We start from the raw sequence: 15,307 nt of genomic DNA, 5'->3' as shown, positions 1-15,307 counted from the left end.
TTAAGAACATTTATTAAAGAGACCTGACAGCGGATACATGCTGCCTGATCCACGGACCGCATGTATCAGGCACTGTCTGTATGATCTCAGCTAGTTATGTATGACTCTACGTTGCGGCGTAAAACCACTTCTCCCCTGGTAGGTCTCTCCCTATACATACCTTGATGGAGAGACCTGTCACTCCAGGGTACTGGGTGGGGAGAAGCCACTCGGTGAACACTCGTGCACGCCACTAGTGGGACGCTCCGGATTCAAGAAGAGGTGTGGGCTCTGGATGCAGGTGGAAAGTTCAGTGCTCTCGTTCTGCTGCCACTTTATGACTACAGTTCTGCAAATTATTTTGCACATAGATATAGGCTTCTATATTTAGTTAAAAGCAAAGAACTTGGTGCCAAGGAGCAATCTTGTGTCCATAGACTTGATTGAAGCTCCTTGTCTTGTTTGCTGTCTGGTTAGGTAGTAAGCCATCACTCATACGTCCTCCGGAACACACTTGTAGTAATGATATGTGCTGTGAATTCTTTAGTAATCCCCAGGTGGACGTAATTCGCTTTAGCTTATTTCTTCCTGGGTAGTGGAGCGCTTTGTTAGGGCCATTTCCACAAATCCATTTTTCTGTTATCTAATTAAACTGTTAGGGAAAACAGAATTCATCATGTGAATAAAGCCAGTGAGAGCGGCGTTTGGAAAGGAAGGTAAATGAGCCGCGCAGACCCCCGCAGAAGCCCCTGACCACACTTTGTACAGGATGCTTTGCTCCTAGCTTTAATGTGCGAGGCTGATGATTTGTAACTCATACAGCTCATAAATGAGGAAAGCGGCGCGTTCATGTTATCTTTTCTATCTCACCTCATTCTCTGTGGGGCATCATTAATAACTTTCCAGCATTACTGGCTCTGGACGTCTTTTGTTCGTTCATGGCTTCTTATCTAAAAGGCAGAAAAAGAGAAATAATATTAAATTAATATCCTGGGGATGGATCCAAAATACCAGATATTGAACTGTAATGTGTTTTGATTAAATGCAGTGACGTTCAGGAGTCAGAAATGTTATACGTATTGGTGCTCGCGATGATGAAGAGGTAATTTCCCAACCGGCTTCTCCGCTGATACAGGTCATCTGCTTCTCCGTACACGAAATAATGGATGCGGTTTATCCAAGCCTATGTTGTGTTAGTTAAAAGCCATGTGTCATGGGAAGCCTAGGTAACTTTAGGCTGAAACCCCGGGGCCCCTGCGGTGTCCCTCAGACTAGGGGAGACCCTGTCTGTCCCTCAACCCAGGGTTTACACTGAAGGTGTGCCTGCCTGGGCCTCCACCCTGTCCTTGTCTTCTGTCCAGCCCTAAGCTGAACCCACCACCCTCCACCCAGTGAGGAGACCAAGCACCAGACCCCACAAATAAGTATGGACAGGGATAAAGGAAACGCACCACACCGCGTCCACACAGGGGAATACAGTAATGTGCAAGGGCAACCAAAAAATACAACACAGGGAGGCAAAATGGCAACAACGGAATATACTACACCAGAAACTGTATGCTCCTTAGACCACCACTCCAGACCGGTATCGCTAGCACAAGGTAAGAGCTACAGTTGGCGACGCCCATAGTCACGCAGGACAATTTAAAGACAGAGGGCGTGGCTAAGCCCTCAGCCAGAATGACAACCTGGTTAACCCAATCCAAGCCGGATCAGAAGACCAAGCAGCGCCACTGAGAACCAAGTGGTAGGATGGGGTATTACCGCTGTCTGCCGGACACCCTGGTGCATGGGAGGCCTATTTCACACCATGTTTTTGTAATTTTTTACAGCTTCGAGGCTTTATAGTGTAAAGAAATGATCTGCTGTCAATCAGATGCATTTCAAACGGACTGTCCGACCTCAGACTACAAGTCTGCAGTCACTTTTTGTTACTACAGACTTGTGAATCCTCACATTGCGCACACTGCACGATTTGAGGACTCTCCAGCGAGGGGCGCGTGGCCCCAAGTATGTGATATGCATACATATGGTCACATGCCAACTAGATATGCATGGCCTTGCTCAATTCAAGTATATTGAGTGAGGCCAGAAACAGTCTAGTCGGAATGTGGTCACAAGTATGCAAATCGCTTGCTTGTGGCCGTAAATTCCTCCCAGCAGGCAGTGCGCACAATGTGAGGATTCGCAAGTCTGCAGTCGCACAGAGTGACTGCAGCCTTGTAGCTTAGCCCAGCCAACCCCTTTAAGCCAATTTTTAAAACTTATGCATTGCATTGTCAAGAGATCATGTTACTTCTGGGGGAAAAAACAACTGAAAGAGCAGATATAAACGTATTACAATAAGTTTGTATCCAACATTCATAGACTGAAAGGTTATGAAAATGGCCGAAGAGTGGATTTTTTTTTTATAGGAAGAAAAAGCATAATACTGCGTTTCTTTCATCCTGTGAAATAAATGTAAATAAAAGTTTACATTCGTTTTTCTTTTTATTCAGAAAACAATGATCCATTGATACTCCACCTCCATGTCATATAAAAAACTAATGTAGTGTATATATAAAAAATGGTCTGTTTGTATCACTATTACAACAGATAAGTTTTTTGTATACGATTTAAAAAACATTGTTACAAGTTGAAAACAAAGTGGCATGAAGCAGAACGAAGGATCTGAAAAGTCACTGATGAGCAAACTGATGATGAAAATATGAAGAAAAAAGATATATTGGAAAAATAAATTAAAGGGTTTGTCCAGGACTATTTTTTGTACTTTTGCTATGGGCCCAAAAACTAAGAAGCAGGTAGTTGCTAACAGAAACAATGTGACTGTTCTACTTGGCGGAGGCTCAGAGCAGTCACCGACCACTCTTACCGGTGACTCCGCTGCTCCACAGGGAATGAGCTGCTCCTCTTCCGGGCTGCTCTGTCGACTGAGTCTGGCTGCCTATGTCCTGCTGATTGACAGCTGGCTCCCCGCAGTTAGGCAGTGGGGAGCCAGCTATCTGTCAGCATGACGTCAGCAGTTACTCCCTTTCAACATAGTGGAAGAGAACCCGATGTGACATCAGCGGAAGCCACTGAATCACTGGCAAGAGCAGACTCTGACCAATCTGTGTCGGCAGAGATCGGCGCTGGCACAACAGGGCAGGTAGTTAGCAACCTGCCTGAAAAAAAAAGAAAAACTTTAGTTGTGGATAACCGTATAACCCCTTTAATTTTCATTATGCAGTGAATAACTCCTCTTTGGATGAACCAGAAACCACTTTTTTATTCAGTCCGTGAAAATATTTCCCCTTACCACTACAACTATGAATATTACTCAGAAATTGTATGGATGGCTACACATTTGCTTTAGTAATTAACGTTCTGCCCTTGTAAATTGCCAGGAAAGGATTGTCATGTGGCGGGAGTATTCCGGGGACGGCCATACTCTGGGCTGATTTCTTTGATTTGACCTAGGCTTGAAGAGAATTCTGTGTTAGAAGTGAAGAGACATAAGAGTGAAGTGGAGGAGCTGAGGGGTCGCCTGTCTGACATGGAAAAGGAAGTCAATTACCTTAATGCTGAACTTGAAGTGCAGAAAGAGGCAAACACCAGAGCTCCTACTGCAACTATGAAAAATCTAGTGGAACGACTCAAAGGCCAAGTATCCCACAAGGAAAAGCAGCAAAAGGTAATTTGTTTCATACTTTTTATATCAAAAAAATAAATTTTTTAATTAGATCATGTCACTTAAATGTATACTGACTAAAACCCATGCACATCAAGGATGAGATGTATAGTCAAGGATGCTGTATAGTCTTGTCCTTCATGTACTTGAATTTGGGATTTATTTTGAAATTTAATTTTTGGGATAAATCATATTGATTGAACCTGCTGCCTTAGAAAAGAATATCAAAATAATTGTAGATTGTCCTGTTTGTGCCCATTTTCTTATTTAAAGAGTTGTCCAAAGCTGAGTATTGATGACTTATCTTCAGGATAAGTTATCAAATCTTTGGGGTCCATTCCTTCATCCCAACAATCAGCATCAATCAGGTCTAGTGAATGTAAATGGCGTTCTCATGCCGGGACAGCGCACCTCCATACATTGTGTAGTGGCCGTTCTAGGGTACTGCTGCTCAGCTCCTATTAACTTGCGGAGTTGCTGTACTCTGGAATGGGCACAATACAGGGTACGGAGCTGTGCTGGTCTGGCGCCATACACTCCTTATACCTGGCCACACATAGAGTTGATAACAGCTGATTAGTGGGTTTTCTATCAGTCTCAGACAACCACTTTGAATGGACTCTGTCAGCACAGGCGCTCGGTGCTTCACGGCAGGGCCAATCATTTAAAGGGGTTTTACCACCATAAAGGATACATTTAATTTAACAGAAAATGTGTAATTAAATGTTTTTGCAATTTACAGTTATTAAAAATGATGCTCTATTCAAATAATAGCAACCTTACCTGTTCTGAAATGGGTCCTTGGCGTTATTCCATCTGCGAGCTTTATCTGTCCATCCCAGTGGCTGATCAGCTGGCGCGCATGTGCAGTTTGCAATGTATGTGAGAAGCTCCCTGCACGCACAGAATGTTGGGAAGTGTGTGCAGTGATAGCAGACAGGCGCTCCCCGCACTCGCTCAGGTCCCGCGCTCACTCAGGTCCCGCACTCACTCAGGTCCCGCACTCACACAGGTCTGCCAGCTCGGTGAGATCGGTCTGCTTCACCTGCGTGCGCTGTCAGAGCTGTGTGAGTGTGCAGGAAATGTGTTTGCGATCACTGCGCATGTTTCCCAGCATTTTGTTAGCACAGAAAGCTTCTCACATACATTGTGCACGCTGGGCTTCTCGCATACATTGTGCACGCTGGGCTTCTCGCATACATTGTGCACGCTGGGCTTCTCGCATACATTGTGCACTCTGGGCTTCTCGCATACATTGTGCACTCTGGGCTTCTCGCATACATTGTGCACGCTGGGCTTCTCGCATACATTGCGCACGCTGGGCTTCTCGCATACATTGCGCACGCTGGGCTTCTCGCATACATTGCGCACGCTGGGCTTCTCGCATACATTGCGCACGCTGGACCTCTCGCATACATTGTGCACGCTGAACCTCTCGCATACATTGTGCACGCTGGGCTTCTCACATACATTGTGCACGCTGGGCTTCTCACATACATTGTGCACGCTGGACTTCTCGCATACATTGTGCACTCTGGGCTTCTCGCATACATTGTGCACGCTGGGCTTCTCGCATACATTGTGCACGCTGGGCTTCTCGCATACATTGTGCACGCTGGGCTTCTCGCATACATTGCGCACGCTGGGCTTCTCGCATACATTGCGCACGCTGGGCTTCTCGCATACATTGCGCACGCTGGGCTTCTCGCATACATTGCGCACGCTGGGCTTCTCGCATACATTGCGCACGCTGGGCTTCTCGCATACATTGCGCACGCTGGGCTTCTCGCATACATTGCGCACGCTGGGCTTCTCGCATACATTGCGCACGCTGGGCTTCTCGCATACATTGCGCACGCTGGGCTTCTCGCATACATTGCGCACGCTGGGCTTCTCGCATACATTGCGCACGCTGGGCTTCTCGCATACATTGTGCACGCTGGGCTTCTCGCATACATTGTGCACGCTGGGCTTCTCGCATACATTGTGCAGTAGCAGTTACTGCGCGTCCAGCTGATCGGCTGCTGGGATGGATAAAGATTGCAGATGGAATAACGCCAGGGGGCATTTCAGAAGACGAAAGGTTATTTTTTGAGCGGAGCATCATTTTTAATAACAGTAAACATCAAAAACATTTCTTTACACATTTTGCTAAATTAAATGTATCAATTATGGTGGCAAAACCCCTTTGAATACACCTTCCCACCTGCTTGGTTTCCCTTTGTCTCCCCTTCTCTGGCTCTGTGAAGCCACAGCTGCCAATCAAAGAAGAGGGGGTGTAGAAAAAAGGGAAAACAAGCAAGTGGGAAGGTGTAATTAAGTGATTGGCCCCATCATGAAGCACCAAGCTGCGGGACTTTATCAGCACAGAATTACTGGTCAAACGGAGTCCCTTTTAAATGGGCTTTTTGACCAAATATGAGAGCAGGACAATGTACAGACAGAGACCCTGATTCCAGTGAGGTGTCACTAACTGGGCTGCTTAGTGTAGCTTTTATATAATCACAGTTTTATCAACAGGAAGACTTGTAAACCTACTTCCATGGAGTCCCCAATATTCATGCACTCTGTATAACCATGCCCCAATCACGGATTGACCTCTTTCTGCCTATGCACAGTGTACATTGAAAACTACCAATCAGCGGTGTGGGCGAACAGAAAACCAGTGATTTTATCAAAACAGCAGCAAGCCGTTCAGTAAGTGGCAAATCACTGGAAACAGGTTATCAGTCTCTACATCATGCTGCCCTCAGATGGGGTAGCAAAAACCTGGTGACATATTCCATTTAAGCATTTAAGTGCTGCAAAATAATTATATATCTACTACAATTTAAAATTGAAAATATTATATTGGTGGACCAAAACAATGAGTTAGATTATATATATATATATATATATATATATATATATATATATATATATATATATATATATATATATATATATATATATATATACAGTGTATATATATCTATATCTCCTTGCAGCATTCCGAAAAAGTTATTTTTTTATTCTTTTTTTCTTCCTGGTTCTAAACACAAGATGAGTTATTGATAGAGATCTAATTCACTAGATGGCGATAATTGAGATTTGTGGTTTTCAGAGTTATGTCTGCACTTTGTTGCCAGCTGATAATTTCAAATCTGCACACTGCTAAACCACCTCATTGCTGCTCCCACCAGTGTTGCGGCCCCCTGGCTGAGCTTGTCGACTAATTCTTAGGGCTCTTGCAGATGAGTGTAGACATCAGCCAGCACACTGACGCATGCAATTCATGGTCAAATGAAAGAGATTTTCCTCGGTCCGACCGTCCGTAAGAAATCGCAGCATGGACTTGTTTCTTTCGATTCTTGGATGAGACTCGTCCATTCAAATCTTATGGGTGCGTAAAAAAAATCTGATCCCACACGGAACACAAAAATGGCATCCGATTTTTTGGGGGGGATATATTTCAGTTAAACCTGGTGAACTGTATGTGATCCGGTACATTTTTTAGTGTAGATGTAGGAAAACCGATCGCACACATCACATGGACGTAAAAACGGGCACATGGATGAAAATTAGAAAAGAATCGTACCTTTTCCACTGTCGGAGCTACCTGCTCATACAGCTAAAATCAGTTGAATGCCGCAAACCAGAGAGCGGTACATAACCGCAGTGCACACTCAAGATATGTGCGAAATAAATCCCATCTTGCATACATCTGGAGTGTGCATTACTTATATACACCGCCAATCTTTCTACGTTAACAAATGACCTTTCTCCAGAAGCAGGAGAATATTTTTTTAAATGCTCCTCATTTTTTTTCTCAGGCTTTAAGCAAAGCTTTGCTAGCTCTACGGACAGAGATGACCGCTCATGCTGAACAGCAGATTATTTCTGCAGCAGCACAAAAGGAGGAGAATTTAAACATTCAGCAGATTGTCGACAGACAGACCAAAGAGTTAAAGGTGAGAATGGGACATTTAATGTCAGGGTTTTTTTCTCATACTAAAGTAGCATTGCAATATAAATTACAAAATTCTGTTGTGTGTGTCTATACGCTCCTCAACCTTGAAATTGCAACACCAAAAATTAAAATTATGGAAATTATAGAATTGATAGACATGTTAATGCTATTCAAATGATTAAAAAATAATGGATACAAATTGTTCATAACCTCTCTGTTTGTTCATGTCAAGTATGCGTGCAGAAATACCTGCACGTACACACCTTCGCATGCTAGCAATGAGGTCAGTAATGGTGATCTGAGGAAGGTTCTGCCACACTGAATTTACTTGGGCACACAATTCATCAAGATCCACTGCTGGTGGCTCACTTTAAAATAGCCAACCATTGATGTCTTCCAACAAGCATTTCGGAGACAAGTCTGGAGATACTGTGGGTCATGATGGCACATTCAAGACATGCTAGCATGTTTACACCATGCAGGCTGCTCACAGTAGCACGAGAAACATGTAGCTTGGCGTTGCCAAGTTGAAAAATGGCTCTGGAAACTGTGGAGAAATGGCTGTACTGAGGATTCAATATCCAATGTAATGCCGAGCTATTAGTGTACCTGAAATGAAGGCTAGAGGGTTCTGACTGCTGTACATTGTGCCACTGTACACCATAATCCTGGGAGTAGGACCAGTGTGTCCTCATGAAGGCATCTTCATGCCGTTGCCGATGTGATCTCCAGCTCCTCTCTGCATTCAAGACAAAAGCAGCCCATTCCAGTCTCCATTGCTCCATTCCAGCCTCCCATCTCAATCTGGAGACCTCCTGGAAAACACAATGATAAAGCCTTCACTGTTCCTTTTCACTGGATTATGGTGCAAGCTAGTATAATGCATGGTACAAAACCTACAAGAGACAAAATGAGCAAAAACCCTGCCATAACTAAATAAGTAAAAAGCAAAAGTGCACTTAAATAATAGAGTTCTTAGTAATACTGTATTTGCTCAAAAATCGCATAAAAGCCGTCCCACCATCGACAAGGTGACTCTGATCGGGCCGGTCCTACACTGTCTAATATTTAAAAACCTTACCATGTGTCAGAGTTTACGTAAGTGTGTGAATAAGGACAGAAAAAAGGACGGGTCCCAACCAGTGCACACCAGTCAGGGGAAGCCTTTAAATACAGAGTCACTTTGTCGATGGTGGAGCGGCTTTTATGCTATATTTGATCAAATACAGTATTACTAAGAACTCTGTATGATTTAGATGCACGTTTGCTTTTTACTTATTTAGTTACAGCAGGGTTTTTGTCATATTGTTTCTTGTAGATTTTGTATGTTTTATGACCAATGTGAACATGTGTTTATGTGCTGCATGTATAACAACTCATACCAAGCTCAAGTTTTGTGTTTTTTAATAATGTATGGTAGCTGGACTCCGCAAATTTTCATTCCAGGTACACTTACTTTGGTGTTACATTAATGTCACAGAACCAGTGTTTTGATCTTTTCTTCTATCTGTCCCAGTCAATGGTTTCAACATAACAATGCTGCGATATACGTTGCTCACTGTGAACAGCCTGCATGGCCTGCAACGTCTCCGGACTTGTTTACCATCGAGCACATCTTTGACGTCTTTGGTCAATAATTACAAAGAGAGCTGCCAGCAGCGGATCTTGATTTGTGTGCCTAAATGAATTCAGCATGGCAGCACCCAAGGCGTGTAAGTGAATGTCTTTCTGTGTGTGTACCTTATTCTCGATACTGAATAGATCAACATGTTTTGAAAATTCTGTATGAAATGTGTGTGTACGGTATGTGTATTTATGTATGGGTATGTATGTGTGTGTGTACAGTGTGTATATGTGTGTAAGGTTACGAATAACATAATATTATAGGTAGATGGCTGACCCAGCTTAGGGGAAGGAATTTTTTTCCCTATGGAGAGAATTGGCTTCTACTCTGTGGGTTTTTTCCCTTCCCCAGGATCAACAATTCAGAACAGCTGCACTAAAAATAGGCTGAACTAGATGGACATAAGGTCTTCCTTCAGCCTTCAAAACTATGTTACTATGTACAGTATGTGTATTTATGTATGTGTGTATGTTCGGATTTTCTGTATGTTTATGTATGGATTTGTATGTGTGTGTGTACAGTATTTATGTATGTATGAATGTGTGTACAGTATGTGTATTTATGTACGTATTTAGGTATATATGGGTGTGTGTACAGTGTGTGTACAGTATGTGTATGTATTTGTGTACTATGTATGTATTTATGTATGGGTTAGTATGTGTATGAATGTGTACAATGTGTATTTATGTACATATGTATGGAATGTGTGTGTACAGTATGTGTAGTTATGTATTTATGTGTGTGTACAGTGTGTATATGTACAGTATGTGTATTTATGTATGTGTGTACGTATTTTCTGTATGTGTTATGTATGGGTTTGTGTGTACAGTATGTGTGTATGAATGTGTGTACAGTATGTGTATTTGTGTACATATTTATGTATGAAATGTTTGTGTGTACAGTATGTGTAAAATGTGTTATGTTCGTATTTATGTATGTATGGGTATGTGTGTACAGTATGTGTATGTATTTATGTATGTGTGTACACTACTATGTGTATTTATATATGCATGTGTGCATGTATTTATCTAATGCAATACCTGTGCAAGCCTGCAGATGGCACTGTTGTAATTGCTGCAATTACAACATTAACTACTAGCTGCAAGATCCACTGTAATCTGAAATTGGTGCGTAGTTGTGTTAGTGTAAAGCAGGTGTCTGCTGTATACAATGCCGTTACAAAAACTTAATGGTGTATATTTATCTTGAAACATTAAAAGCAAGTAGATGTAAATTCTCCACTGCGCACTTGCCTGTGGCTTTGTAGCTGCAGGATTGCGAGGGGGATACTTGCATGTGCTTAGTAGACATTTGTTGCTGATGGTTTCTGTTTAGTCCCATATCAGGAAGGGTAAGTCACTAGTCCATCCGCCATTGATCCTTTTCACGTGTTCCATGTAGCTTCCCAATGGCTGGATTATTCTCTGTATTCATGGCACAAATCCGTTTTGGTATTGACAGTTTAGGCAATTATGTAATAAAACGACCCTGCATTTTTACATGCTTTTGCGATCTGACATTGTATCGATCGCGGAGTCAATAAGGTAGACCGAGGTGCGTTAACACAGAAAACATTGCCGTAACCTCTGTTGTCTGGCTGGTTTTATTGATATTCCTTTCGTGGGTACAAGAGTTAAATAATTCATTTGAAGCAAATTCTCTCATTAAGCGTCTCCTTGCAAATGACGTCCCATGGTGATCGGGGTGGTTGCAAATGAAAATTGTTACATTATCCTTTCTTAACTTAAAAGCTGATTACAGAGTTTTAATCCAGAAGCTAATTCCTTGGTGGGATTGTAAGTAGGCAAATGTAATTGTGAAGAAACGTGATATTATCGTTCCAGGCACGAATCGAAGATTTACATGAGCAGCTAGGAAAGCTTAAGGAGACCCTGAGAAGTAGCAAGGCGAGGGAGAGTAACCTCACGGAAGACCTTGGAAACCTAAACCAGGAGATGCGAGGAAAGCAGAAAATCATTACTAAGCTTCACAAGGAAAAAGAGGAAGCGGAGAAGGAAAACGAGGAGCTGAGAAAGAGGCTGAAGCGACTCGTGAGCAGTGCACAGGTAAAGGAATATGGCTGGTCTTCAGGAAAATAGAGAGCTGGCATACACAAGCGGGTACAGCCAAGTCTGCCAACAAAGTTTGCCAAGCGTTAGATCGTTTTCGCCACTTTGTTCACAAATGCTCATATATCATAAGCCTGGACAACCCCTTAAAGAAAGAAAAGGCAAATTGCATGAATGAGCAATAAGAACCAACTAAAGGGCTTGTCCCGATGTCCCTACAACCCCGCCAACCAGCTGCTGGCACCTCTGAGTGTAAGCGCTCCATGCACAGTGTAGTGGCCGCTCCCTGGTACTGCAGCTCAGCTGTTACGGAGGTGAATGGGAGATGAACTCCAGTACCAGGGAGCGGCGGCTGCACAATAAGTGGGCTCCATACACTGTCTGTTTCCAGTGCAAACAGCTGATCAGCGAGGGCAAGTCATCAATATGTTGCAACAGGAATACTTCTTTATAGCCTATCCTTGAGATAGGAGATAACTTATAGATTAGTGGGGGATCCGAATTCTGAGACGCCCACCGATCGCCAGAATAGTGCACTTTTCTCTCGGTTCGAATGGAGCGGCAGTGCGCATGCTCAACTATCACGCTATTCATTCTCTATGGGACTGCTGAAGCACTGTGTTCGTCAGTTTCGTAGAGAATGAATATCAGTGGTCGAGCATGCGCACTGCCGGTCAGTTCTTACTGGAATAAAGCTGCATCATGCTTATGATCAGTGGGGGTCCTAGCAGTCTGACCCCCAAAAATGTAGAAGTTCTCAACTATACCCCCATCTAAGTGCTTTTTTATGAATCTAGTCTGGGAAGACACTCCAGATGGAAGGATCCACACTCATCTACATTTCTTCAAGGCCTTCTAAAATGAAGTTTCAGCTCTGGTAATCCTGGAGTGGAACCTACCTTGCCAGACATCAGTAATGTAAAAACTGAGGCACGCCGTACTTCATTACCCATTGTAAGGTAGCGCTGTCATTCAAGGTTGGGGACACTTGCTTGGCAGGCAAATAATCACGTCCGGCACGGGTTTTCCATAAAACAATCACAATCCATGCGGTTTATTCAGGCATCATAAACCCACAGCAGCAACATAAAGTTCATATAACCAGCATAGCGTCCATGACAGAGCTTCCCTCTGTTAGCCTGTGGTCACACAGGTCATGCAATGTCCAGTACTCAGGCTCTTCAGCCTCACAGATATCTCACCCCGTCAGGGTTAACTCATGGTTGCTTCAGCTCACTGCAGACATTCATTCCCTCCCCTGGGAACTCTCAGATACTGGCAGCCATTACACACAGCCACATCAAGTGCTGTCAGGCAGGAAGCCCCATCTCCCAGCGGGACCTTCCACAACGGACCAACCGGGTCCAAGCATTCACTCATGTGACCTACCCTGGCCACCTTATATGGTCCGTAGCCACACCCACCGGATCACATGGCTATGACCTCATCACAGGTCCTTCAAGCATTCATACACATATACTTTATTATGGCGTTTTTAGACACACCCCTAGGTGGATTTGTAGGTAGCTCTCCCTAACACATTGGCACGAAAGATCAGCTCTGCTGATCAGCACATAATCATGCCTTCATCCCAAGGCCACCCACCTTGAGATACATTACGATCATTCAGCATCCTACTCCTATCAGGACACTGGAAATGCTTATACGCCTGTCCTGGGACATCCACACAGCGCCCCCTAGCGGACACAGTGGTCACTAAACCACACCATGAAAAGGCAAAATGGCAAAAAAGATGCCAAAACCCTTTTTCTCTCGAAATGTTATTAAATCCATCTCGCTTCATGGTGACGTTTCTTTTAGTCTCAAAATGTTAGTTCCTTAACTGTTGTTAGTAGTTTGTAGGTAAGTGATAATCAGATTGTTCGGAGGCAGTAAGAAACATCAGCTGCTCGTATGTTAATGAGACACCCCGCCATAGCTATTCACACAAATTACAGTAAAAGCTCAAACCAGCACTATATATGCTATATTGTAAAGATATTCCATAAATCAGTGATTTTTCAGAGACTGAAACCTAAAAATAATTTGTCCAAGATACTGATTTTCTCAATTCGGCCCTGTCCCCTGCAGCTGGTTTCCAGCATGTGCTGTCACTGCCAGCATCAAATAACGTGCTTGCCATTATCACACTCCAAGGGACACAAAAAAGGGGTTGGGGGGCACAGGAGACCAGAGGCGGGGGATGGAGAAGAATCATCGGGAAAGTATATTGGAAAGCTCATTTTCATGTTTAAAGCCATATATCAGATTGTTCGGATTCTCTGAAAACAACACTACAAGTGATTTGTTTTGGCTCCCAAAGAATTGTTGGGCTCTAATTATTTATACATCACATATAATTTTACCTAAAAATGTTCTATATAAAGGGGTTATCTCAAAATGTAAATTGCAAAGTTCGTGTAATGAGAAGTACATTTGCAATTAATTATCCTCTCTGTTTTCAAGGATGGAGATATTTGTAATTTTACTCTGTAGACTGTAAGCCCAAAAGGCCAGAGCCCTCTTCCCGTACCCAGTCTGTCATTGTTGTTCACGGTAACCCCCTTCTCATGTACAGCACTATGGAATCAATGGTGCTCTATAAATAAAAAATAATAATTTTATAATTAACTGCTCAGTGCCTAGGTTACCGGCCACCACTGCATTGTATCAGAGGTGTCGGTCACCTAGCCAAGGAGCGCTCTGCTTGTAAGTGCTGCCCTGGATCCTGCCGGCTTCACTGTCCCTGCTTTCCTCCGATCTGGCAAAGGTAAAGCCGTCATTTACATCAGTGCAGCCATGGGAGAGTGCACAGATCAGGCCTGATTCTCAGTGCCGCTGGTCCACCCTGTCCTGCATTCAGGAGGGCAGTGACCTCACCCAACACCTCTCCCTCCAGCAAGAAGCTGGGAGCGTCTCAAGATTGAGCTTAATTCGGGTTGCAAGATATGGTATATACTCCCATGTCTGACTTGGTCAATACCCTTTAAAATTCCATAAAATAATTGTCGTAAAGTGGAAAAATTCACATAATGCGATATTGTGATGCAGAACCTCCCAGCATGCATAGTGACCTTCATCTATACGCTGTAGTACTATATACAATCCAGCTATGACCCTATTGCTAGGCGGCACATCTAATCATAGCTCTTTTCCGTTCCTGGCAATGGAAGGCTTTGTGTAGCGCACATCCAGCATTTCATTCTGTCACTTTGTGTAGAGCTGCATTGTTCTGTTTTGACAGTCTTCCCCTTGCAGCACAACCACGTACGGATGTGACTCGTGGTGATCTATTCATAAAACATTGGTTCACCTCTGACCGTCATCTAAGTAGAGGCCCTGTGGGTGAAATAATACAATTTACCCTTTTAACTTTTAAAGATTGTTTTGATGGAAAAGAGATAATCGCAGATGACACCCAATGTGAGTGCTCAGAAAAAGAAAAAGCCTTATGTAATTCCTATATTTTTAATTGCCTTGAAGAGGCAATTTGCATATATTTTTAATGTGCACTTATTTAAAGGGCCTCTTAGTACATATCCCTGTAATAGATCTATGGATCCTCTGAACCTGATAATCCTGGGTTCCTGGTCAGGGGATCCCTATGATGTCTACCCCAGAAAGAGCTCTCAGTGATACAGCATGATGCTTTGTCTGTTTCCACCTTAGCTAAAAGTAGGTTATTTTTCAAGGAGGGGGCAGATTTCTGAGATAAGCTGTTGCTTCATTATGAGGGTTGTGTGACCCCCAGCGATCATAAAGTGTTTTGTCACTGTATCCCCCTGCAAGCGGTGCTCTGGCCACTTTTTCTGCACTGAATTGCTGTAGAAGCCATTTAAATAAATGCGGCCAACTGAAGTATCTGGGGAAAAAAAGAAAGGGACCTCTTAAAGGGAATCTTCCCCCTGACCCCGCACCTTTCATGTATAAATACCTTTTTTATATCGGTTCAGATGTATGTAAACTGCCGCTGTCCGGTCCGCTGGGCAGGGCTTATTCACCTCCTCCCCCTCCCT

The 15,307-nt window shown here is 43.4% G+C and overlaps 1 protein-coding gene across 3 annotated transcripts in view; it reads left to right on the top strand.

Annotated features, from left to right (window-relative positions):
• CEP290 (centrosomal protein 290) overlaps positions 1 to 15,307 on the top strand; it is a 378,885-nt gene that overhangs the window by 274,543 nt on the left and 89,035 nt on the right. For all 3 annotated transcript variants that reach the window (XM_073557000.1, XM_073556998.1, XM_073556999.1), the window contains 3 exons: positions 3,439 to 3,652; positions 7,462 to 7,599; positions 11,067 to 11,288. In XM_073557000.1, coding sequence (XP_073413101.1) covers positions 3,439 to 3,652; positions 7,462 to 7,599; positions 11,067 to 11,288 — 574 coding nt within the window. The remainder of the gene's footprint in view (positions 1 to 3,438; positions 3,653 to 7,461; positions 7,600 to 11,066; positions 11,289 to 15,307) is intronic.

The sequence above is a fragment of the Dendrobates tinctorius genome, unplaced genomic scaffold (genome assembly GCF_039654945.1).
Source record: "Dendrobates tinctorius isolate UK_male_01 unplaced genomic scaffold, ASM3965494v1 ptg000241l, whole genome shotgun sequence".
NCBI lineage: Eukaryota > Metazoa > Chordata > Amphibia > Anura > Dendrobatidae > Dendrobates > Dendrobates tinctorius.
Note: the sequence above shows the minus strand (reverse complement) of the source record. Positions and strands in the feature narration are given on the sequence as shown.